The sequence below is a fragment of the Tricharina praecox genome (genome assembly GCF_024521635.1).
Source record: "Tricharina praecox strain CBS 144465 chromosome Unknown BZA05scaffold_2, whole genome shotgun sequence".
Classification (NCBI taxonomy): Eukaryota; Fungi; Ascomycota; class Pezizomycetes; order Pezizales; family Pyronemataceae; genus Tricharina; species Tricharina praecox.
Genome location: NW_026250404.1, coordinates 2,229,697 through 2,253,353, shown reverse-complemented (window position 1 = coordinate 2,253,353; position 23,657 = coordinate 2,229,697). Strand labels below are relative to the sequence as shown.

The 23,657-nt window shown below is 55.3% G+C and overlaps 6 protein-coding genes across 6 annotated transcripts; 2 read left to right on the top strand and 4 right to left on the bottom strand.

The window, feature by feature from the left end:
• Positions 1-3,053: 3,053 nt before the first annotated feature.
• Positions 3,054-5,060, bottom strand: BZA05DRAFT_441377 (uncharacterized protein; the record flags this gene model as incomplete). Its single annotated transcript, XM_051486658.1, has 2 exons — positions 3,054-3,963; positions 4,015-5,060. 2 exons carry the CDS (start codon positions 5,058-5,060, stop codon positions 3,054-3,056), a joined length of 1,956 nt encoding a protein of 651 aa, XP_051343842.1.
• Positions 5,061-7,405: 2,345 nt separating this feature from the next.
• On the top strand, positions 7,406-7,837 carry BZA05DRAFT_456945 (uncharacterized protein; the record flags this gene model as incomplete). The annotated part of the gene is made up of 2 exons (XM_051487566.1): positions 7,406-7,544; positions 7,636-7,837. 2 exons carry the CDS (start codon positions 7,406-7,408, stop codon positions 7,743-7,745), a joined length of 249 nt encoding a protein of 82 aa, XP_051343841.1. The 3' UTR covers positions 7,746-7,837.
• A 16-nt stretch (positions 7,838-7,853) lies between these two features.
• Positions 7,854-9,701, bottom strand: BZA05DRAFT_115270 (aspartic peptidase domain-containing protein). The gene is made up of 2 exons (XM_051478623.1): positions 9,101-9,701; positions 7,854-9,036 (listed from the first exon to the last, which is right to left on the bottom strand). Exons 1-2 carry the CDS (start codon positions 9,419-9,421, stop codon positions 7,963-7,965), a joined length of 1,395 nt encoding a protein of 464 aa, XP_051343840.1. The 5' UTR covers positions 9,422-9,701; the 3' UTR covers positions 7,854-7,962.
• A 264-nt stretch (positions 9,702-9,965) lies between these two features.
• On the top strand, positions 9,966-13,044 carry BZA05DRAFT_441374 (uncharacterized protein; the record flags this gene model as incomplete). The annotated part of the gene is made up of 7 exons (XM_051486657.1): positions 9,966-10,020; positions 10,083-10,432; positions 10,493-10,511; positions 10,567-10,647; positions 10,709-10,915; positions 10,969-11,131; positions 11,181-13,044. The coding sequence occupies 7 exons, from the start codon at positions 9,966-9,968 to the stop codon at positions 13,042-13,044; spliced, it is 2,739 nt and encodes a 912-aa protein (XP_051343839.1).
• Positions 13,045-13,203: 159 nt separating this feature from the next.
• BZA05DRAFT_470913 (glycosyl hydrolase family 92-domain-containing protein) lies at positions 13,204-16,074 on the bottom strand. Its single transcript, XM_051487926.1, has 5 exons — positions 15,886-16,074; positions 15,656-15,819; positions 15,221-15,583; positions 14,698-15,158; positions 13,204-14,643 (listed from the first exon to the last, which is right to left on the bottom strand). Exons 1-5 carry the CDS (start codon positions 16,014-16,016, stop codon positions 13,372-13,374), a joined length of 2,391 nt encoding a protein of 796 aa, XP_051343838.1. The 5' UTR covers positions 16,017-16,074; the 3' UTR covers positions 13,204-13,371.
• Positions 16,075-21,634: 5,560 nt separating this feature from the next.
• BZA05DRAFT_331298 (Intradiol ring-cleavage dioxygenase) lies at positions 21,635-22,840 on the bottom strand (the record flags this gene model as incomplete). The annotated part of the gene is made up of 3 exons (XM_051480583.1): positions 21,635-22,193; positions 22,247-22,394; positions 22,450-22,840. The coding sequence occupies 3 exons, from the start codon at positions 22,838-22,840 to the stop codon at positions 21,635-21,637; spliced, it is 1,098 nt and encodes a 365-aa protein (XP_051343837.1).
• Between the last annotated feature and the right edge of the window lie 817 nt (positions 22,841-23,657).

The window sequence follows — 23,657 nt, the reverse complement described above, 5'->3', positions numbered from 1 at the left end:
CGTGGACTCCGGCGGCTCCGAGGACGGCTCTTCAGAGGGCGAGGCAAGCCGGCGGCGTTTACTCGGAGTGTGTGAGTACGGAGTGGTTTTGCGGGAGTATGTGGTTGGCGCACGACTGGCGACGGATTAGCTGGTGATACCGAGACGTTCGGAAGAGGAACATACCGTCGGGGCTGGATCGGCATTGTGGAGCGCCGTATTCGTATGATACAGTGGGGTATGTGGGGTATAGTAGAATAGAGGCAGGAGGAACGCGTCCAAAAAGCAAAGTGATGTGGATAGAGTTTCTAAAGTGGTTGGGAAGACGCGTCGCGTCGTGGGGTTATTGATGTTACATGGTGGGAGATGCCGTGTTCACGTGCCCTAGTGAGCGTTTTAGTGGGCGCCCTCTCAGTCTCATGTGTGGTTGGGGACTCCTTATACCGACACTTTTGAGACACTTTTGAGACCCAATTTGACCCCGGGCTCTTCTTAACCACAACAGCTATGCAAATCTAAGAGCGAACGTAGGAAGGTATAGCAGCCCTTAAAGTAGGTCGTGACAGTGCTCAAAAAACAGTATTGATCGTGGTTAATTAGTATGGGAGGCTTTAGACGGGCATTTTGTGACTTTTGTGTACTAGCCCAGAGGGGTAATATTTTTTCCTGTGGAAAAAGCTGAGTGCTCAACTATGATTTGCCACCACCAAAAACCAAAATATACCATTGAGAGACCTTCGACGGGTACGGGCAACTGGTGAGAGTAATTCAATTGACTAGAAAGCAACAAGAAAAGAAAGGTAGCCTATGTCCATCAGGCTGAACAATCTCAAAGTATATCTGTGGTGATGATAATAATGTCTGCGGTGGTGATAATGTCTGAAGTCTCTTGTGTTGAACAAGAGACCGGCCGACTAGACAAACATAAAAGCAGCAACAGAGAACATCTCAACATTGAGGTGACCGCATCGGATCTGGTCCCCGAATCTCATACCATTTAACTAGAGAGGACGTATTGAAACCTCTATGAATCCCGACTTAAGGAGCTCGTTTCAGAGATCCAGATTCTCACGAGAAGACAATCGTCAGGTTTCATGCCCCGTGTTCCGCGCGAGTCTCTATATGAAGCCCGCCCAGACCTAACTATATGTTTAGTTGCTGGTGACCGACAGCTCGCAAGACTGCCACCTTACTTATACATATCCCGCTTATAGAAAGTCTTGCTATTGTTCTTCTTAACTGCGACTGGGAAGCGGAGATCGCGCATGACCACCGGCATTCCAGCACAAACGTAACCACCAAGTGACAAGAATCGCAAGTCCACCACAGTTCAAGCTCGCCACAGTCCAAGCTCGCCACAGTCCAAGCTCGCCAGAACGCAGTCATATGGCCCAAAGTACAGGATTTCCTTTGGCGGAGCGGCTGGTGGTACTTGGAAGTTAACGGTAGGTACCATCAATTGACAATAATCGCAAGCCCGCTACAGTCCAAGCCCGCTACAGTCCAAGCCCGCCGCAGTCCAAGCCAGCCAGAACGCAGCAAGATGACCCAAAGTACCAGATTTACTTTGGCGGAGCAGCTGTTGGCCAAGCCCAGAAACCACGATTATCCCAAACACCATGAATCACGATGGAAACTTCACTTGAAGATGCGTCTGGACTCTGGATAGAGGAATGTTGTGTATAAAGGACGAGCGTATCCTCCCGGTTTCCAGATCCCCATCCAGCCAACCAGCAATCCGCCTTCAAGACCAATACAAACCACATACATACAACACTTTCCTCGCTATCCTACCTACCTAGGTGCCTCAGTCAATATGCAGCAATCATCCATCAAGATCGCCTCCACTGCTGCCCACGAGGAATTCAACACTCCCGTCAACTACGAAAATGAAAACTGTTGGTTACCTTTCCTCGCTCCTTCCCTCCTTCCCTCAATGGTCCCGATCAATAGAGTAGTAACTGACGACTGATAATATATAGTCCACATGTGCATCATCTGCTAGGTAGTTAAGTGCCCGCTGGATCCTTATATAGTGCGCCGGCTCAGGTTCCACCTTCGACATTCCCTCTCTACAATCCACCCACATTATTATCGCTTTTCCTTCGAGTTTCCAACGACTTTCCAACGACTTTCTCTCGGGGGTAGTGAGGTACATAGGAGGAGGTTGTGTCGTTGGTGATCCGATCAAGTGGGCTGGGATGTGCTAATCTGGGGGTTTTATGTGTTGAAGGGTTATGTGAGACGGATTAACGTACTTTGTTTTTTCTTTATGCTTTATGTCGCGGTTATGGGGTTGGCAGCAATGATGGGATTGTGTATAACCACCTCTATCACCATTCCAAATTCTGTATATAGAGGACCTCCGGACCGGACCGGAGAGACTGGAAAAATAAGAGAACATTAGGTGTCAGCCAATACGGTAGATCTTCTTCGATCTGACATCATGTAACTCACTCGGTTCGAGACTCGTCATTCCCGTGAATCCGTGATATCCGTAACTCTGGAGAGCTTCCAGCCCACGTACCTACGTCAGATCCCACTGATAGATACATGATCTCCTGTATGGCCCGGAGTATATGATATATCCGCCTAAACAGTTGGAGTAATCGCTCCGGCAGAAGATGGTGCCACCACTGCCTATGCCCCTCGATGAGCGTGCACGGGACCCTCACAAGCTCTTACAGCGAGAGTCGTGATGACCGCGAGGATCGGTCTATATGAAGCAAGACTAACCGTCTCTTGTTAGATGTCATCGTATTGGAAGGGTTTGGATACTTAGATTCTTTTGGCGTTGCGTGGGGGTTGGTTCTTTGGTTCTTTGGTCCTTTGAGATGTATTGTACTTTAATTTTGGGATACCTAGTACCCTTAGCCGTATCATAGAAGGCATCATGGAGTGTTACTTGTCTGGCAAATATTTACACAGTTCACGGGCAAATAGTGGCCGTACAGGCCTCACATCACTGACCGCTAGTGATGGACATGCCCATCTGACATTATTGGCGTGACCGGTGCTATTACACGACATGGCTGTATCCGATATAATCCCCAGATGCTCCCGCACAACCACATCTAAGCAGGAGGAGCTCCGCCAAAGCCCCTGGCCATCTTTTTGGCGTGTCCCTCCCGCCTATTATGGTTGCCCACTCTTCCCTTATTATGCTCCTTCTTCGCCCTTCCTCTGCCCTCACCACCAGGTGGACCCTGTTGGCCACCCTCACCTCCGGTTCCACTTGTGCCCGGGGCACCTCCAGCCCTGTCCATACCGCCCCTGCCCCGGCCCCGACCCCGGCCCCGACCCCTTCCTCTGCCCCGTTCCGTCTCCGTATCTCCTGCGGTCCACCTCGTCCGTTCCAGTTGCACCTGCTGTCGGCCCGTGGCCATTTCCTGATCCACAAAGCGCTTCTCGAGCCTGCGCTGTCTATCTGGTTCGCGGTGCAACATGCTCGCCCAGCCTTCCAGGTCCTCGTCGGTCTTCGCCGTGCTCTCCTTCAGAGCCTTCCTTGCATTTCCGCCTCTCGCCTCACGGGAGAAGACTTCCGGAGAGCGTTTGTAGACCATCCACATTTCCATATCCACGTCGTCCCGAGTGTTGATCTCGCCGGTCTTTCCACTCGCCTCGCGGGAGAAGCCTTCCTTTTCTACCTCGTCCCGAGTGTTGATCTCTTCGGCATCTCTATCCACTGCGCCACCAATATCGGCAGAATCGTATGTATCGTCGCGCTCGTCATCGTCTGCATCAAAAGCGCTGAGAGCGGACAAGATATTGGATTTGTATTCACTCGCACCCTTGGCGATGAGAGCGTCGGCAGTGGTGTTGTTGTTGCGGCGGCCGGTGGTGAGTTTTGAGACGGTGGAGGATTTAAGACGGTCAAATTCGTCGTTGTCGTAGATGTTCTTGCGTTGGGGCTGGGGTGTGGTCGATCGAGTGTGGGTGGCTGGAGTGACCGAGGGGCGTGCGAACTGTGTCTCACTGGGGATGCTGCTTGGTGTTAGCCTGCGATCACTATTGAGGGAAGATCGATGAACATACTATTCCTCGTTCCGGTCAACGCCGTCCAACCCCGCCGGCAAGTTTCCATCCAATAGGGCCATGGTGACAGCTTCCGTATCTCCGTCCATTGCCTTCAAGCACTTCCGCAGGAAGCCAGTGCCAAAGTCTGGGAGTAGATCTCGAATGGTATCTACCTTGCTCGCAATTTCCGCCTCCTCATGGCTATGGGGAGTTACTGCCGCCTTGCCCTTACCTTTCGTGTCCCTCTTCTTCCTCTTCACTGGGGCCCTCCCGAATGGCTGTAGCTTCTCCACTGCACCGGCAACCCGGCCTTCATAGTCCGTTCCTACTGCTAGCTGCTCGAGCTTAGCCCCTACCCCCAATCCCATCAGCTTCTCCAGGAGCGCCTTCTCCTTGCTGCCACCGCTTGGCGAAGTGAGCGAATATATCCCATCAATAACGACGCTCCAATTGACTCTCGCGGCCTCACACCAAGCCTTAGCAAACAGCTTCACTGTGGCCTCACCGCCATCCATAGCAACCTCGACAAACTCATCACCCGCAAGAAATGTCGCCGCAACCTTCGGCGACGCTTGAAAGAGCTTTCCCAGCTCCGCCGCATCATCATAGCTGATCGCCGCCTTCTGAAACACCGGCAAGTGTGTAGTCTTCAGCGCCTTAACCGCCGCCTCCATCTCCACCTCACGGCTCTTCCACAGCTCGTCGAGCAGCCGCTGCGCCTCCGCGACACGGGCGTACACGCGGGCGAAAGCCGTCAGGAAGCCGGGGGTGGTCAACAGCGCCGTCTTCGGGTGCTCCGACAGCACGCGGTGGATAGTCAGGAAGACATTCTTGCGCAGCGATATCTGCGGCGCGTCCGTGGCGAGGCCCGAGCCGGCGAGGTAACTGAGCAGGAAATTGGTGGTGTTTTCGGAGCTGCCGGCAACGGCAAACTTGCTGGCTGGGAGCTGGAGGAGCACGGAGAGTGCCGCGCTCCAGCTGCTGACGATTGCGGACCATTCGGGCGGTGGGATCGAGGCGCGTAGAGCGCTGGATGGGTACGGCGCGAGAGGTATGGAGGACATTGCTGGGCAGCGGGTGATTGTACTCGCGGAAGGGTGGACGAGGTGGACGGGTGTTGGTGAACACTCGGGAAGTTCTTTGAGCTTCATTGCGGCTTAGTGCGGGGCACTCTATGTAATGCAGGGATGATGATTCATGTCGGCTACAACGTCATTTCAAGTAGAGTATGAGTAGCTTCCAATCCAACCCATTCAATCCACTCCACTGTAAACGAAGAGCGATCTTCAATGCTCGATTACTCTATTTCTTTGGTAATGACTCGTACTGACATGAGTGATGGTCGATGCAAGCCCCACACCGTCCAATCCATCTCTATGTGAATAAGCATGTGTCTACGTGTGTGGATCTACCCAAGCCACACGTGACATTGAGGGGCTTGTCATTGATGCACCGGTGGTCTTTGCTGGCCCGGCTTCCCCTCTCCACACCTCAGGCATCAGCGCCAGCCGCAATGCGAAGAAAGATGCGCATCTCGGGTATCCTGCATATCGCCGGGGCACTTGTGCCGACCGTTTCACGGAAACCACACACCCAGAACCTCGGCCCGTAGGCCGGTAGCGGGACAGCAGTGCACACGTTATGTCTCAAATACTGGGACCATGGAATTCCCTAGTCAGGAAGCCGGCATACCTGCTATCACGGAGAACTGGGGTCGACCAACCCAGTTCTTCCCCCCTCTCTGCCTCCGGCAAAAGAACGTCTCGTCTCCCCAGTTCTCGGACTTCCTAATGAGCTCTTCCTCAAAACCCTCCAAAACCCCCCCGTCATTCGGCGACAGAAACGCCCTACCTACATGTTACTCCGTAGCAGTCGTCGTTCCTACAATATTCTAAACCGGATACCTGTTGGAAGCCGGCCTCACGTTCGATCCTGAGCTTCGAAGGGATTAGTCGTGGTATTGCTGTCTACTCCCCTCCAAAGAGTGTCCATGGTATCGGCTAAAGACGGTAATGGAGGATATAGGCTTGTGTTTGGGCCTTCGTAGCTGGAGGAACTGCAGTTGGGCAGAGTGCGATAATCGATTTAGTGGGGGTAATTGTAATCAGGAGTGTGCCCACTGCCATGGTTCCGGAGAGTCGGAGAGTCGGAGACTCTAGACTCTAGACTCCAGAGCACGAAGGTTACCTATTTTTATACTGGCAAATCACAAATCACAGTTCCCCGAATTCCCGTGTATCAAGTATCCAAGCCACACGGATCTCTTTGGCTTGCGATTTGCGGGTCCGAAATAATCGAGAGGGGCAGCCAGAACAAATCGCAATTCAGGGCCCATACTGTCCACGCGATGGTGGTTTGTGCCCCGCTGATTCGTAGCGAACCGGTAGATGGCGACATACCATACATCGTTTGCTAAACTTCTATGGCTGTTCGCCACTAGAATATGCACACTGCTGGTGCCTTCTTACTGCGCAGCAAGGACTGTTCTGGATTCTGGAATACGATGATGGAGGTATCAATATATCTACAGGCTACCGTATCCCGAGCTCTGCTGCCCTCTCCCCCTCCCCGCCGTGAACGAAAGTAGGTGAGTCCTCCCGGGAGCTGGCTATCATAGTTATCACTGGTCGTGGGACAAAGCCCGTGCCTATCACTACCTGGTATCTGCACGGTCGTTGCTGGAATACGAACACAGTCGTTGGAACACGATGATCCCTCCATGGGGATTGGTAGGTAGTTTAACGAATCTCACGTTTGCCGAGAATTCCCTTGACCTGACATCCAGAGATGATGCGTTGTTCTCACGGTGGTTCTAGATTTCCAATACTGCCACCGCATGAACGATTTGGTTGGAGAATGGGGATATCTCTGGTAAAGCACTCACTGGCCCCCCACTGCTAGTGCTCTGTCATTGCATCAATTGTCACTTACCTAGGAGTCTGCGGGGGGATGCAAGACGCCATCCACGCCGCTCACGCAGTCTCACTCGCGGCCTGAAACATGTGGCACCAGTGCACCCAATTTTACTCGCTCGTAGCCTGGGGGCTCGGTAAAGATACTCTACGCAGTCAGTTGACTGGGACTGCACTCCGGCTCACGGACTTCGCGCTCGAAATAGTTGACTGGTTGGAGCAGCGGGGCAGCGGGGCAGTGGAGCGGCTGAACAGAGACTCTTGTGGCGTCCAATGGGCTCCTCCCACCCACCCACCTAGGGACCCTTGGATTCACTACTATGACTGAATACGAAGTGCGAGTCGCGACAGTTGCTTGGTATCGTACCGTATACGATGGGGACTTCGTTCTGCGTTATCTACCGCATAAAGGCATATAGGGAGAGGGAGTATATAACCCCCCCTCTTACCCGCTCCCATTCGTCCCCTTATCCTCCTCCCCCCAGATCATCAACAAAATGACCCGCCTCACCCTCCCCCTCACGATCGCGCTCACCCTGCTTTTGGCTGTGGCCTCTTTGGCCGCCCCGGTCCCCGCCGCCATCCCAGCCGCCGTCCCCGCCGCCGTCCCCGCTCCGGTGCCAGGCTGCTCAGACGGTATGCCATGATCCCCCCCCCTCCTCTCCTCCTCTCCGACCCGTGGGCCGTGGTGAATCTGGACTTACTCTCTGTGGGTGCGTGGGAATAGGACTCTGCGAGCGCGACTACAAGCCGCCGTACAAGCCAACTTCGGGGGGGTATAAGCCGCCGTACAAGCCCACTTCGGGGTATAAGCCGCCTGTTAAGTATTATACCTAAGCCATCAAAGGACATATGGGAGACGGTGCGGTGGTGCATAATGAGGGGGGGTGGGGATGGTTGGAAGTTGGGTTCGGAGAGAACAGAACAGAATGGACTGATGCAAAGATGCAAAAATACTGGTGTGGATGATGTTCCGAGTGATCTCATGTGTATATTTGAAGCGTGATTCAAATGGAATGAAATGGGTATTTCCGCCTTCTCAATTCAGCCGCCCCTAAATTCTAGCCAACCCCACCCCCTCTGTTGCGATAGTCGCAAATCCGACCCTCCTCTTCTCAAAATCAAAGACGGTGACGATATTATCGAGAAATATCCCGCCAACAATCCACATCTGTTCCCTCCCCCTGAACACCTCCCTCCCCTCATCCCCGGGGATCTGCACAATGCTCGCGCACATCCTATTACCAGCCTCACCGACCCTGATCTGTCCGAGCCCAAAGTCCTGCCGCCGCAGCTGCATGCTGCGCCCGCCAAAGACGAACTCGACACTGCGCAGGCTCGCCGAGGGGAACGAGAACATCGCGCTCTGCTTCTGCTTCCCCTTCCGCTTCTCCAGGTCCTTCTCCACGATATCCTCAGCCCCCGGAATCGCCGCCTTGACGGCCCTAAACGCCGGCTGGCTGGCAACGATATACGCCGTGCCCGTATCGATGAGCGCCTGCTGCCCCGTGGCGACCGTGTGGCCATTAACCCTGATCTCATCCAGCCTCACGAGCCACATCTCCCTGCCTCCTTGAAACACCACGGGACACCACGCGATCTCACCGGTATAAAACCTCCTCTCCACAGTGCCGAGAACAAGGCTCCCCCGTGGCTGCAGCGTGCGCTCACGATCAATCACCTCCGCGAGCTTCGGATCGTTGCGCGGGCCAATGAGCGCGATCGCCGCGTGCCGCAGCTGGCCCTGCGACTTGAGTGTTTGCACGAGATTTTTCCGGCCGAAGTCGCCCAGCCCCAGGATCCCGTGGCTCGCCCCGCCCAGGAACGCGCCGCTGATGTTGTGGGTCGCCGCGGCGCCGAGGGGCTGCGAGAGCGCGCGGAGCGTCCCCACCTGCACGACGTCTGTAAACAGCGAGGCGATTAGGCTGCTGCCGTCGGCGTAGGTTACCTTTGTGCGGGAGTTTTGTGAGAGTGAGGTGAGCGAGCGGGTGGGGTCGTAGGCCGGCTGCGTGGGGAGAGGGAGGTCGGTAATGGGCGACAGGACCGATTGGAGCCAGAGAAGCGAGGAGCCAGTGTCGAGGTCTACGGTGAACGGGACGGGAGGCGTGCCGATGTGGATTTGCGCGTGCTGGTGTGGGAGTGGGTGTGTTAGAGCAGTGCGGACGGAAATGCAACGTGCGTAAAGTGCGTACGTAGTTTATCGGCTCAGAGCCGTTCCACACATCGGAGATGAGGTCTATGACTGTCGACGGCGACGGCGACGGTTGGGCTTGCGCTGGCTCGGTGACGCTGGTGACGCTGGTCTCCGTGGTGATGCCTACGGAGTTCGTTTGGAACTTGATGGGTACCGGTATGGCAGCCCATGGATCCTCGACCGTCTCCGGCTCCAGCGCGAGGAGGTGCAGCAGTCGTCGACATCGCGGCGCGATATCGTGCTGGATTGTGGCCGCAACAAGGTCTGTGTCGCAGATGCCATCGTGGCAGATGAATTTCGGCTCCGTGCAGTTGGCCATGGTGGATACCTACCTTCCTATGCTAGGACTCGAGTTCTGCCCGGTACTCGAGTTCTGCACGGTAGTCGCGGATACTTAAGTCCCGCCGACGAATCGACGAGGCGGCATGTCTTGCTTCGCCTCAACCAGTCGCCAGTCACCTGGAGTATGTAGATATGCATGTAGAGTGCCATGACTTCAGCTCAGCTGACGGTGACACCAACAAGCTTTTTACCGAGCTCTACGCCGTCGATTCCCGGTTCAGCCTTACGACATCCTCGACATCCGCCCCAAACCGGACAAGCCCCTGGAGGTATTCATAGGAACTCGAGCCGCACACCCGTCAGCTATTGTGAGTGGGTGGATGCCTGGGGCGGGACACCCGGACCAACTGCATATCAAGCTGAGGAATATAATGCATGACATCGAGTCGGGTCGTGTTCGTGTGTGCGCCCGCGCGCGATCGTAAGTGGAGATTCGAGTCCGAGTCGCCTTAAATACGCGGCGAAGCCCAAGTTTTGCAGCTGGGTGTTTTTGCCAGCCAGAAGTTCACCTGTCAGCAACAATGGCAGATACGCAGCGCAGATTCAGCGGGGTGCGCAACCCTATCAAGTTCGAAAGTGCGTGGATCAGGTCCTGTCAGTATGTGGATATGGGCTGCGTTTGCTGATTTCCCGCGCAGCGCTCGAGCACGCGTCCATCGGCGACTCGCTCACTGTCACCGCCGCGACGGGCGCAGTCGGGGATGCGGCAAAATACGTTCTCAAGACGGTAGCGGGCGTGGAGTTGACGATCGGCCAGGTGATCGGGTTGGCCGGGGACTACTATACCGGCCCGGGGAACCATGCGATCACTGGCGACTACGGGAAGCCGACCCCGTCGTTCGAGGAGGTGAAGAGGAATGCGAAGGCGGCGGCAGACACGCTGAGTGGGAATGCAGGCGGGTATCTGAAGGCGATCAATGGGCTGTTCTTGAAGGAGGAGGAGGCGATCAAGAAGGCGTTGGAGGAGGGAGAGGCGGTGTCGGTTGCGGTATGATCCTGCTGCTGTCCGCTCGTGAAAGGAGATGCGGAAATGCTGATTGGATGGCAGTACGGGAAACATATCAAGGGTTGGCGGTTCTTAAATGCCATTGTGCCATCACGCCAATCTGACGTGTGGACTAGGACTACCAACGGATGCCGACTACTCCCTGGCGACATGGCTATACTACCCCCGGATTGCATGGAACAACTTCGATCACTTCGGTTCGGCCCACCCATGGCTAGCTGCGTAGGGACATCCATGCTGATTTCAACCGCCATGTAGGAACCGACGCGCGCGCAGCATACACGGCCTGCCACGCGGTAGCACTCGACCTGGCGGCGGCAGCCGACGGCAACGAAGAAGCTCTCAAAGCGGCCTACCTGGTGGATGCTTTCGGGCTGCACTTCTTGACCGATACCTTCAGCAGTGGACATCTGCGCGCCCCGAGAAGGGCTCTGCATGACGGTAGTGCGTGGTCAGCGTTTCCTTGTGAGCGAATACCCCCTGCGGGAGTGTGGCTTCACTGATGAATGACTCTGCAGCTGGCATCGTGGGTGCGCCGGTGTGGGACACGCAGTCGAGATACATGCATGACGAGGACTCGGCATGCGGATTATGGGTGCAGAATGAAGAAGGACAGGAATGGATTGCGTACGGAGACAAGCAGTTATTCGATGGACACTGCCGTATAAATCGCGTGCGCTGGTGGGCTCCTCACTTGTCACTACTTGTATCCTGGCTGAACATCATCTAGCATACAAGCATGCCAAAGCAGTATAAACGAAGTCTATGACGCATTCGCCTCCAAGAGCGTCCCCGAGGTATCATCCTACTCGGCAGTGAAGCAGGCTCCAAAGCCACAGATGGCACTCGTCTCACCTTCCGGCCCAGGCTGGACTCACGACAACTTTGCGCCGCTGTGGGTGCACGATCCATCCGCTCCCAAGGACGCCCGCTTCACCATCCGCAAAGCTCTCAACGACCACTCGAAGCACGAGCGTGCGGTTGCATATCCCGGCTACATCCCGCTGCAATGGCCACCTCTCACGCCGTCCAAGGAGGCAGCAGCGGTCAAAAAATCGGTGTACAAAGCTATTGGCGAATTTCCGCTCTCGATCCCCATGGAACCGCGCTCGGGCGGATTCGTCCAGATCCAGGAGTATGCCGGAGACACAGACGGGAGACGTGTCACTTCCGCGAACGTATGGGGCCCCATAACCGTCGACATCCCGAACCTGGGCCCACGGTACACCTTCACACTGCGCAACCGCTTCCGTAACATCACCGAGAACCTACCACCGGACCGTACATTGCACTGGAGCAGCCACTTCGACGCCACCAGCGGGAAAACCTCACTCGTCCGGTTCAACCTCAAGGGCGACGGCGTAGTCGAAATCGACGGCTGGAGCTTCACGCTTCACCAACCCGACACGTCCTCGCAGCTAGTCGACTTCTTCGACCTCGACGCCTCCCCGCTCGTGCTCAGCAGCGACTTCTCCCGCGTCACGCTGCTGCAAGACTTCCGCGGCCACGGCCTCTCCAGCGCCCGCTTCTTCATAGCCCCGTGGCTCAACCCCTCCCCCTCCTCAAACCCCGACGTCATCTCCGTCACCTTCGACCCGACCACCTGGCAACCGCGCATCACCGCGCTGACCTCAACCGCCCTCACCCCCCCGTTCACCAGCAAACTCGACTTCACGGACACCACCGCGCCCAAGGTGGCATGGTCAACCGTCAAGCTCCTCTTCGGCCGCCTGCTCCTGGCAGGCAGCGTCACAACCCCCGACCGTGCCATATCCCTGCACCTCCGCGACTACACCTTTCCCCCCACATCCCCACCCACCCTATCAGTCCACGAAACCATCCTCGCCCTCCCGGGCGTCGCGGGACAGACACTGCAAATCCTTATCGGCGACGTCCTATCCACAGGCGCAGAAATTCTCGTTGTCGTGATCGGCGCGAGGGTGCAGTTATACACCGTCACTGGTGACCAAGATGGGGGGCTGGCGTACTCCCCCGCCGTCACACCCGCCGCCACCGCCGCCACCGAGCCGGATCGGAATCATATCCTGACCGCGCTGGTCCCCTCGTCTTCCCCGGATGAAGGTGAAGGTGGTGAAGGTGGAGGTGAAGGTGGCGGCGAAGGTGGCGGCGAAGGTGGTGAAGAAGGCGGCAGCGGGGGACTGGATATACTAAGCATCCACGCGCCCGTGGGCACGCCGCCTAACGCGCGGACGCTCGAGTTTACGCTGTCTACGCGGGGCGGGCCGGGGGTGGTACATACCGTTGCAGACCCTTTGGCGTCAGCGTCAGCGTCGGAGGGCTACGTCTCGCTCGGATGGCACCGCGCCAGCTGGAGACATACGGACAACGCCGTGTTGCAGGTGTTTAGCTGGTTTGGGATGCTGGGGGGGAGGGTTTTTGCTCAGGTACCCGCTGAGGAGGGGGTGGGGGAGGGGGAGGGGGGGAAGGGGATGTGGGCTGTTGTGGGGTTGGCGGCGAGTTTAGGGCAGCCTGCGCTAGGGGCGGGGCTGGGGACGGCGGGGGTGCTGTCTTGGGGACCAGCGGAGGGGTGGGTCGATGTGGTTGAGGGGTATGAGCCGCGGCCGGAGATGTAGGATGTAGGGGGGTGTATGTAGGGGGTGTAGGGGGAGGTGGAAAGAGGTGGAAAGAGGGTGGTGGGAGGCAGATGGTAATGGTAAGAGTTATTTAGGTTACTTCCGTATGATGAAAGCAATGATAGCATGATGCCCACATGGCACAGCATACCCTCAAAAAGAGCTTCAAGTCAGTTCAATCGCCATCATTCGCAATATGTACAATCCAACCAAAAGGTATATGTAGTGAGCACACCAGCCTCACGCCAAAAAGACACCCCAACGCCGTCCCAACCCAACCCATCCCACGTCATCCGTCTATATACACCCCCACCCGTTTCCGTACCATTAAACAACCCCCCAAAGTGGCCTCTCCCCCGTATCCCACTCCACCTTCTCCTTTCCCAGGCTGAACTCCATCGTCCCGCCATGTTTAAAGACATCATCCCATTCCACCCAGCTCCTATCCCACAGCCTTCCATTCACTTTCAATGACTGCACGAACCAGCCTCCCCCCTCCTCATCCGCGCCTCTCGCTTTCACCTCAAACGTCCTGCCCTGTCCAAGATCAATAGCTAAATAACTGATCTGCGGCGACCCGACCAGGAACGTAGTCGTGCCCGTGATGGGATAGAGGCCGATCAGCGCCCACAGCAGCCAGCTCTGCATCGCGCCGGCGTCGGAGTTCCCGGGCAGGCCCTTTTTTCCGGAGTTGAAGTAGTCCCGCGAGACCTGCCGGCTCCGTGCGACTGACCGCCACTGGCTGCCAGGCACGAAGTTGTACAGGTACGGCGAGGCGAAGGAGGGCTCGTTGCCGGGGTTGAAGATAGTCTTTCCGAAGCGCTTGTCGCCGGCGGGGTTGGCGCCCGGGGAGAACAGCTTGTCCAGGCGGGCGACGAAGGCGCGGTCGCCGCCGCACAGGGAGATGAGCGTGCGCATGTCGTGGTGCGCGGAGAAGCTGTACTCGAAGGGGAGCGCTTGGTAGTAGGGATCCGACCAGTAGCAGCCGCCGCAGCTGAGCGGGTTGTGCGGTGTCGCGGGGAAGGAGCCGGAGGGCTCGATGGGCGACAGGAAGCCGGAAAACCCGTATACGCTCATCCGCGCGTCCCAGTGGTTGCGCCAGTTGCGGGAGCGGTTGAGGTACTTCTCTGTGTCGTCGAGCGTGCCGAGGGAGCGGGCGACCTGTGCGACGGCGAAGTCGTTGGCGGCGTACTCGACGGCGCGCGAGACCGACCGCGAGTATTTGCGCGTGATGAAGCCCCTCTCGAGCCAGTCCGGGAGCGCGCCGCGGCCCTCGCGCGTAGAGCTGTCGCGGTTGGATTGTGCGTCGTGGTTGTTGGGCGGGACCTCCTCGGCGTTGGTCAGCATCGCGGCGTAGGCGGCGTCCCAGTTGACACCTGTCACCCCCTTGACTCGGGCGTCGGCGAGAACGTTGTCGGCGTTGCTGCCGCCTTGCACTCGCCCGTTGTAGTTGGAGCTGCGCCCGTCCGGCAGCCAGCCGTCGTGCCGCCAGGTGTCGACGAGTGACCGCAGGAAATCGACGTAGCGCTGCGGTTGCAGGATGTGGAACAGCGGGGTGTGGCTGCGGAATGTGTCCCACAAGGTAAAGATATCATCGTACTGTAGCACTCATTAGGATATGTGCAGAGGAGAAAATAGGTGCAGGGCACACACGTAAGGCTCCGTCGAGTTACACCCCGGATTTTCCCCCGTGCGATCCGACGGAATGAGGAACATGCCATATATCGAAGTGTACAGCAGCCTGAGCTTGGACTCATCATTCTCCCTGACCGCAACCCTGGCGAAGACTTCCCGATTCCACGTTTCCTGGACGGAGTCGACGACCTGCTCAAAGCTCTCGCTATCCGGAATCTCGCTGTCGATGAACCCGCACGCCTTCTCGGGTGAGATCCAGGAAATGCCTATTCTGGACTCGACCACGAACTTGGCACCGGATCGGCCCATCACTCGGCTCGACGATCCAGGAGCGAAGCTGAAGAGGGCCCCTACCCTTTTGCGGCCGGAGATTTCTTGCTTTTCGCCGAAGGACTCAAGGTTTTCTCCGGTTCCCTCGAAGGCAGCGGCCGAGTGCGGCGCCGAGAACTTCCCGCAGAAGAAAATCTTCCAGTCGATACCTTCCCCGTCCCCGAAAAATTAACGATAGTCCAGCAGAGCGGACGCTAGTTAGAGAGCATACCATAATTCCACCCGCCATTATAAACTCCATACCCCGAGTACCTCCCATCGTCATGCAATTTGATCCCGCCCTCGACATAGTTCTGCTCGATGCCAATACCCCTCGAAGACGGCAGGAAATGCGAGACATCGACCAGGACATGTTTTCCCTTCGCATCGTTCGGAAACGAGTGCCGCATGATGCCCGAGTGCCGGCCGGCGGTGAGTTCCACCGTGATCCCGCCCTTCAGACTGGACTTGTACCAGCCCAGCGCGGCCGTATCTTCGCGTTCTCGCGGTAAGGCCCAGTCGGCCAAAGGATTCTCGACATCGCCCGCCACGGGCATCTGTGAGACCACTCCGTATTTTGGCGCTCCGCCAGTGCCTAGGTGAGAAACGTTTAGACGGCTAGAAGATGGATATCGAATGCGTGTGCTTCACGACGGCGGATGCTTACCGGACTCGTGCATCATCGAGAAGCCGGTGACCTTTCCTGACGGGTGGTAGCCAGAGTATGGGTCGCCCTGGCCTGGTGGAGGCCTTAAGTCGACGCCTATCTTGACCACGCCGAAGGGCATGGTCACGCCGGGGAACATGTTCCCGCCATTCTCGGTGCCCATACTGTAGTTTGCATTGTATCAGAGATGTACCTATCTCGAAGCAAAAGAAGAAGAAGAAGTTACTTACAAAGGGTTGACATAGGCCGCCGGCCCGCCAGGAAGCATCGCTCTGGGTTGCAGCCAAAACATAACGCCAAACAAGACGGAGAAGACTACCGCGAGCGGGATCAGGAAGTAGTAATACCGCAGCTTGTTCATTGTGTATTTAAAAAGCCTTTCTCACGGCCGGAAGCCGGCCTGGTCTTATACCACACCATCCCTCCCACCCCCCCCTCGCCCACAAGTTCTTGACTGGCCTGAACCACTGACCCACCCTGGTAACGACAGGAGTCCCCGATGGCAAGTGCGGGTTATGCACATATGTAGTACTTTTGGCTGTGGCACCAGACCACAACAGGCAGCGGCACGTCTCCGGAGCTTTTCTTCCTCACGGCGGTTGGCCCGCAGAGATACATACGCCTTCGCCTTCCCGCGTGCATCCGCTCGGGCGGGCGTCATTGGTGTCCGTTGGCAGCCCGCCCGCCGCTGGCTGGCTGGGCTGAGGCGCCAACCTTAGTTATGACGAGTGGGCTGAGTCCCGCCCAGCAGCTAGAGCTGTTAGGTGCATCTTTGGCCATGGTTTCGAGGCCGATCTGCGGCTGTGTGATGGCATGGCAACATACTACAACAACCTCTTGCCGGTTTTGTTTCCGCGCGAAGCAAGCTGGGCGATGAAGAGATCGGTCGGTGCATACGTCGGGGAGGTGTGTGTGTGGCGTACCTGCGTCTCTTTTGTTGTTGCTGCTGCTGCTGCTGTCGCTGTTGTCGCTGCTGTCGTCGTTGTCGTTGCATACCCGGTGGTTGGATGGGCTGGATGGGCTGGATGGGCTGGATGTTCAGCTGCACAAGTCTGCGCCGGCTGCCACTGCACGAGAATTTCCACGCCCTGTGATTGGACGTCGCGCGACCAGGGATTCGTTCCGTCTCACATGGCTCCTCCGATAATCGATTCCCCCGCATGTGTGTAGAGTACTCTACGCCCACGTGCGGGCATCCGATACACACCTGAGCAGTGAGAGCATCGGGTCCTCTGTTCTTGTTCTTGGTCGTTCGGCGCCGGGCTGGAGGGTTTCTGTTGGGGGAGGATGTATGTGCACGCACGATTCCGTTGGATGATGGATTTAAGTTAGAGTTGTATGCACCTGCACAGTGCATGGGGGCCAAAATAGCAACCCCGACCCTGGCCGGATACTCTGACTTTGACTCTCGACACTTGACGTTCAGCTGAGCTCTGTCAGGGAAGTCGCGCTCTCTCTGTGCGATGCATGCGACACACGTGCATCTGCCAGGGCAGGATCCGCACCCCCGGTCCACCGGCGCGACCCCGTGACCCGTGGCCCCGTCAGCTCAGATCAGATCACAGCGACTGCTGAGTCGCTGACATGGCCCGGCGCCGGCCATAGTGTAGGTGATTAGTGTCAGGCATCCAGCCGCCGCGACTCGCGATAGTTAAAGGGAATAGATGCGTCTATGAGGTATGTAGTATGAGGGTCAGCTTACTACAGACTCACCAAAGCTTCATTTCCACAGCAGCCACAGCAGCCACATCTGGTATGTAGTACCTGATCTTGCATCCGGACGCTTTGCTTTGGAAGTCATCTGGTACATACCTCATACGGTACATAGAACACCACACCCGAGTTGTGCCCATTTGTCCGTCCCCTCGAAACAGCAGACACGAGCCAACTCTGCTTCTTGGTGTGTATGGACAAGCCGCTCGGCATTGAAGCACTAGGACCGGGGAGACCCTTTGGCAACTTTGGTGATAGCTAGCTCGAGAGGACCGATTGTATTTCACGAGAGAGGAAACGCCACGTAAAGAGAGAGAGCCTCCTGTGTTCTTCGGGAGATCCTAGAACCTCGCGAGTTGAATAGGTAGCGAGATCGGGACAAATAACAACGAAAAGCACACTGATGAGAACGATATCTAACGAACAGATGATAGAGAACGATGAGACAGACAGACGACGAACAGACAGACGGACTGGCCGACAAAGTATACAAGAGCTTTCTGAACGTTTAACCCCACCGAATCTGGTCTAGCCAGGTCGGCGAAATTTCACCGCTCGTGCATCTGCCATGCCCGCCGTTTCCACTGTGTCCCACAGCATCTATGTGGACATCAAGAAGAGTACATGGCATCCGATGATCCCAGTCCAATAACTGGTCTTAGTCATCGTCAAGACGGATGCCGAGGCTTGGAGGCTGCGAGACGTTGTTTCCCTGCAGCTGGCTGTGCAAACACTACCGTGCCAGCGGTCATCCAAGACATCCAAGCCATCCAAGCCATCCAAGCTCGGGGAGACGAAAAGGCCAGGAATCCAAGAACCAAAGAACGAAAGAACGAAAGAATCTAATCCAAGAATCCAAGAATCCAAGAACGAAAGAACCCAAGGATCCAAGAAGCGAGAACCCAACCTCCCAAGATCAATCCAAGATCAATCCAAGAACCCAAAATCCCAAGATCCCAAGATCCCAAGATCCCAAGAAGCCGAGAAACCAAGAAGCCGAACCACGATCGATGGAAAGTCGGAACCGTTAGATAACTAAACGCATCCCTGCGTCCGGCCCATCTCGGATCGGATCACTTAGAATAGGTAGTATTGCATAAGTAACCATTCCTGCGCTATCCACAGATCCGATACCCCGAGTCCACACAAGTACATAATCGCCCACAGCACTCGTCACAATCTTTCCAATTGTGATAAGCTTCGCTAAGATGTTGGTGCACGGCCCGAGTGCAGTCGCGGCGCAAGGCGCAAGAGGCGGAAACTCGTGGATACATACAGGGTGGAGTGATGCACGTGACCCCATACCACTTCATCACTCGCTATGGGAGTGATTGCTCATGTCTAACATCTTCGCAGCATACCAAATATTGATCGAGAAGGCTTGATTCTTATCTTTCCTTTTCATCCTCAGAATCTCTCCGATGGCTAGTAGCATATGGGAGCGAATAGGTATAGTAGCAAAAAGTGGGGTGCGACTCCTTCCGCAGGTCATGAGTAGAACCACCGTAAAGGTAGAAACCTAGCAGTTTTCCGAAAATACAGATGTATTTTGAAATTTCTTTCTTCCCATAGTCCCAACTCTACGGTATCGAAAATCTTTACATAGAATTGTAAAGATATGCATACCAAAGAGTAGGAAGAACCACTGCAGTTCTTCTAGACGCAAAATCTTACGTGGTGTCGGGAATACCAGAGACATACCAGAAAACTACCTTGTATTCACAACAACGTAGTGCAGAGAGCACCGTTGTAATGTCAATCGAATGGTTTCTGGACTGCAGTAAAACTACAACCACAAGGGATCTACGGAAGAAATGCGTAGAAACCCTCTGGCTTCAAAAAAATACGTACTGTGAGTAAGACGTTGTACGCAAGCAAAAATGCACGACATTCTGGCAGTTTTCAGGTATTACTAGTACTATTACTACTGCTACTACTACTACTACTACTACTACTACACTACTACTACTACTACTACTACTACTACTACTACTACTACTACTACTACTACTACTACTACTACTACTACTACTACTACTACTACTACTACTACACTACTACTACTACTACTGTAGGCGGCTCGTGCTTCCAATCCAGGCACCCTGCCACCGGTGCCCTTCTTACACTGTCTGTGGGCAGGTTGCAGTGGTGTCGGCAAGATAAAGAGAAACTGTTAGCGAGGAGTAGTTATTAGTGAGGAGTACTTGTTTGCAAGAGGAGGAGCTATTGGCTAGAAGGTGGAGGAGTTGACAGCGAGAAGAGCTACTAGCGAAAAGGATGAGTGGCCAGTGAGGAGGACTTGTCAGTGGGGAGGAGTGGTTAGCGAGGAGGAGTGCTAGGGAGGAGGACTTACCAGCGAGGGGGAGCTATCAGTGAGAAGGAGAAGCTGTCTTCGAGATGAAGAGGAACTGTCGGCGGGGGGTAGTAGTTGCGGCAGGAGTGGAAGCTATATGAGATATGAGCTATCAAGTGGAATAGAGTTGTGGCAGGAGGGAGATAGCAATTGCAGCGGGAGTAGCAGTTATGGCGAGAGCAGGAGATACGGCAGGAGTAGAAGCTATATCAGAAGGGAGGTATCAGCGGATGTAGTAGTTGCGGTGGGGGAGAAGTTGTGGTGGGGGAGTAGTTGTAGTGAGAGAGGAGTTGCGGCGGGAGAAGGGGGAGGAGTTGCGGGGCGGACTTAAGTACTTCTCCGCACTTGGTCGACCCCGCCATGCCCGCCAACGTTGAAGCCCACTACTAATCACATTCGATTTCACCCGCCGACCCCCTCCCACTGCAATGGAGGCAGTACTGGTGTCGCCCAGGAGACCCCCCCCCCTCACCCTCCGCGTGCGGCCATACAGGTAATACTGGCGCCGATGACTAGTCATTTCTAGGTGCCTAGAGTCATTCCCACTCGGTTGCTAGAGTCATTCCCATTCATTGACTAGTCATTCCCACTCGGTTTCTAGAGTCATTCCCATTCGGTGGCTAGAGTCATTCCCACTTTGGTGACTAGTCATTCCTGCTCGGTGACGAGTCATTCTCCCATCCTGTCTCCCATCACTCTGCAATGGAGCCGTCTGCAAATCCGTTGTTCTGCTGCAGATACCCAACCCTATGATACTCCAGAAGATCGCATTGTACGGGCCCTAAGGGTAGTGGTGAGCACCGGCTTTTGCAAGCACGGAAGTCTTTTGGTAGATATATCGCAGACATCTGGTGAACATCACGTAGTACCATCGGAAGTAACCCAACACGCAATTTTGTTTACCATATGGTTCTACAACTATGCAGGGTTTATAACTACGTGGTATACTGCAAATGTACTGCAACGCTGTATAACTCTCGTTGTCTGTAGCAGACGTATTTTTTTGATACGTGGTGTGGGAAAGATGGCAGCCCTTTTTTCTATGTGAAAATACGTGCCGTCTGGTTCTTTTTGAAGAGAAAAAATACGGGTTAAGTAAAAATCTGATAGTTCTTTGGTATTGCGATAACCCTGGTATTTTTCAGGTAGTAATCGCACCCCACTTTTTGCTACTGTACTTAAGTAGTCATAGCTAATGCTCGGAACCAATCCACGCTAGGTACTATGTACTGGACAGTATTGCCGCCTCCCAATATTACCTTTCTAGAGTACATTGCGACAGCACCTGGCCAATATAGAAGGCTGTCGGCGGAAGAATTTATCTCTATCCCCATATGTGAGGTTTTATATACTCGCCCATGGTCTGGCAGATTGAAATTGCAATTCACCATGGGTAAATCTATTGATCCCGTGCTTTGTAACGTTAAACAACAACCGAGACATTGATAATCACTGAGTAATTTTTCGGTACGCATCCTACAGCTACATACACCCGACCCTTCACAAATACCTTACGTACGACCAATCCAGGCTATGGCACACTCAACAGCCGAGTGCCCCATCGCAACGAAAGTGCAGGTAAACACACCGAGTGCAATTCTGTGACGAAAGCCAACAATGTTATCTATGTCCCGAGAAAGAACGACTACTCTTGCGTCCAGTACTTCCTGCGACCCAAGAGAAGGGCAGACTAGTAAGTTGATCGTATTTAGCCGGGAAAGAAATCACCAGGAAATCGTTCGGTTAGTTTCTGAACCGGATATTTTCGTGATATAACACGCCGTGCGGAATATCCATTTTTTCCAACAAGTCTTCTAATACAGTACACAGCCTCTCCGCCACCGTCCTAAAACTACACCGAGCACCCCCTCCCCTGCCCTCTCAACCAACCCTCATTCCCAGCAACCCCCTACTTAAGAAGGAGGAGCACCACCGGGACCACCAGCACCACCGGGGCCACCAGCACCAGAGTTGGCGTTCGCAACGCCTCCATTCTCCGTCAACGTAGACGCAGAGCTGACCTCATACTCAGCGGTGGCATCGATACCAATGGTGATCCAACCGAGGAGTCCATCGGCAATATCGTCACCAAGGAGGACATACTCCATGACAGGATCCATGGACGCCGCCTCCTGGGAGAGGATGCTATCCTGCGCGTTCGTCGTGAGCGCCTGCGAGTTGCCCGTGTACGGCGCGACCGTGTCGACCTCCGCGATCAAGCTCTGGTCGAAGAAGAGCTGGCCGACGTGGGAGACCGTACCGCCGGTCAGGGTGTTGTTTGCTTGTACCGTGGCGTCCTGTGTCGCCAGGATGTGCACGTGTGTTGCGCGCCCGGTGTAGTGCCCAGGGAAGATCGTCGTCAGCTGAGCGACGCCGGAGTCGTCCGTGTTGATCAAACCGCGCAGGAAGGTCGCGTCGATGTTGCTGGCGTCGCCGCTGTTGCCGTTGCCGCTGGCTACGACTCCGGAGTAACTAAGAGTGGGTCAGTGATTGTTGGGTTGGAAAATAGGTGGGGATGGACTTACACTCCGGTGCTGTTGCAGTGCCAGAAGTCGAGGTAGACGTTCGGCATCACCGTGCAGGTGTTGACGTCAATGAGCTGGACGTCGGCGTACAGATCGATACCGGGCTGGTCCTCGCGCATATCCGCGCGGATGAGCTCACCATCGACGTCTATTTAATCCCGTCAGCAAAAGCACCAGCCAAAGGGCGCATCATAACCACTCACAGTACGGGCCCTGGGTAACCTCCGGCTGGAGGACACACTTCAGGTCACCAGTGAAGAGGACGCTCGGATCACTGCTCGCCGTGAGTCCGGTCAAGCTCGACTTATGATCTGTGTTCAAGACGTCGTCGACATCGCGGCGGACACGGTTGTATCCGGCCCTCTTCTTGATCTCGCGCTTCTCGCGGAGCGAGTCGGCCAGCGCCTGGCGACGGGCAATGGCCGCAGCCTCGATCCCCCGCGTTTTCAGCTGCTCGGAGCAGTCCGCCAGGGACCGCTTGGCGTTGCCGAGGAACGCGGTGCGCTTCGCAATGTCGTGCCCCTCGTGCGCTCCCGGGTGCGACAGCGAACTGCCAACCACCGAGAGGAGGAATAGGATCTGGGAGAATTGCATGGTAATTGCGAGGGGTGTAAACTGAAGATTGGATCTGAAAAGATGGATTGAGGGAAAGGAGGCCGGCTTCTGCTGGTTGAGTGAGTGAGTGAGTGGGTGTGTGAGTGAGTGATGGTGGTTGAGGATATGGAAGCAGTTGAGGGGATACACCCAGAATCTTATATATCCCGATTTCTCGAGCTCCATCAAGCCCATGATCAGTATCCTCCGCAGTAACTACAGTACGACGGGCTGTTCTCGCTAGCAAGCAAGCAGGCATGTACCTACTATACTCCACGTAGAACGCGAATACCTCTTCGTCACTTTTCCCTCGAGGGCCAGTGCCAATCTCCATCCTGGCACCTGGCTCCTACTCACCTACATACCAGCCACAGTTAGAACTTGGCAGCGGCGCAGGGGGGAGTTGAATCTACATACATAGAGAACATACGCGTCTCCACAGTTGCTCGATATATTCTCCCGGCCCCGGTAACTTCCAGACAGACAGACAGACGGACATATCCCAATGTAACCGTCAATCCCGCCCCTAACTAACGAACAGCAAAGCAAGGCAGGAGGGATCCTCATCGAAGAAATCTTTACACAGCAGCATGTGCATAGATGTCCAGGTTCTCCAGTAAGCAAGCAAGTGGCCTTTCGAAATTCCGCTTGCTTTCCTGCTTGCTTGCTTGCCCGCTTGCTTGTAACAAGTATGATATGCATGACATGCAACCAGGCAACGTTGGTCCTCTGGAGCAAGTCTTCCTCCCTTCCTCGACAGAACTTTAGTCTTTACCCAGATTATGGCCCGCAGCTGCATGCATCTACATACCATCAT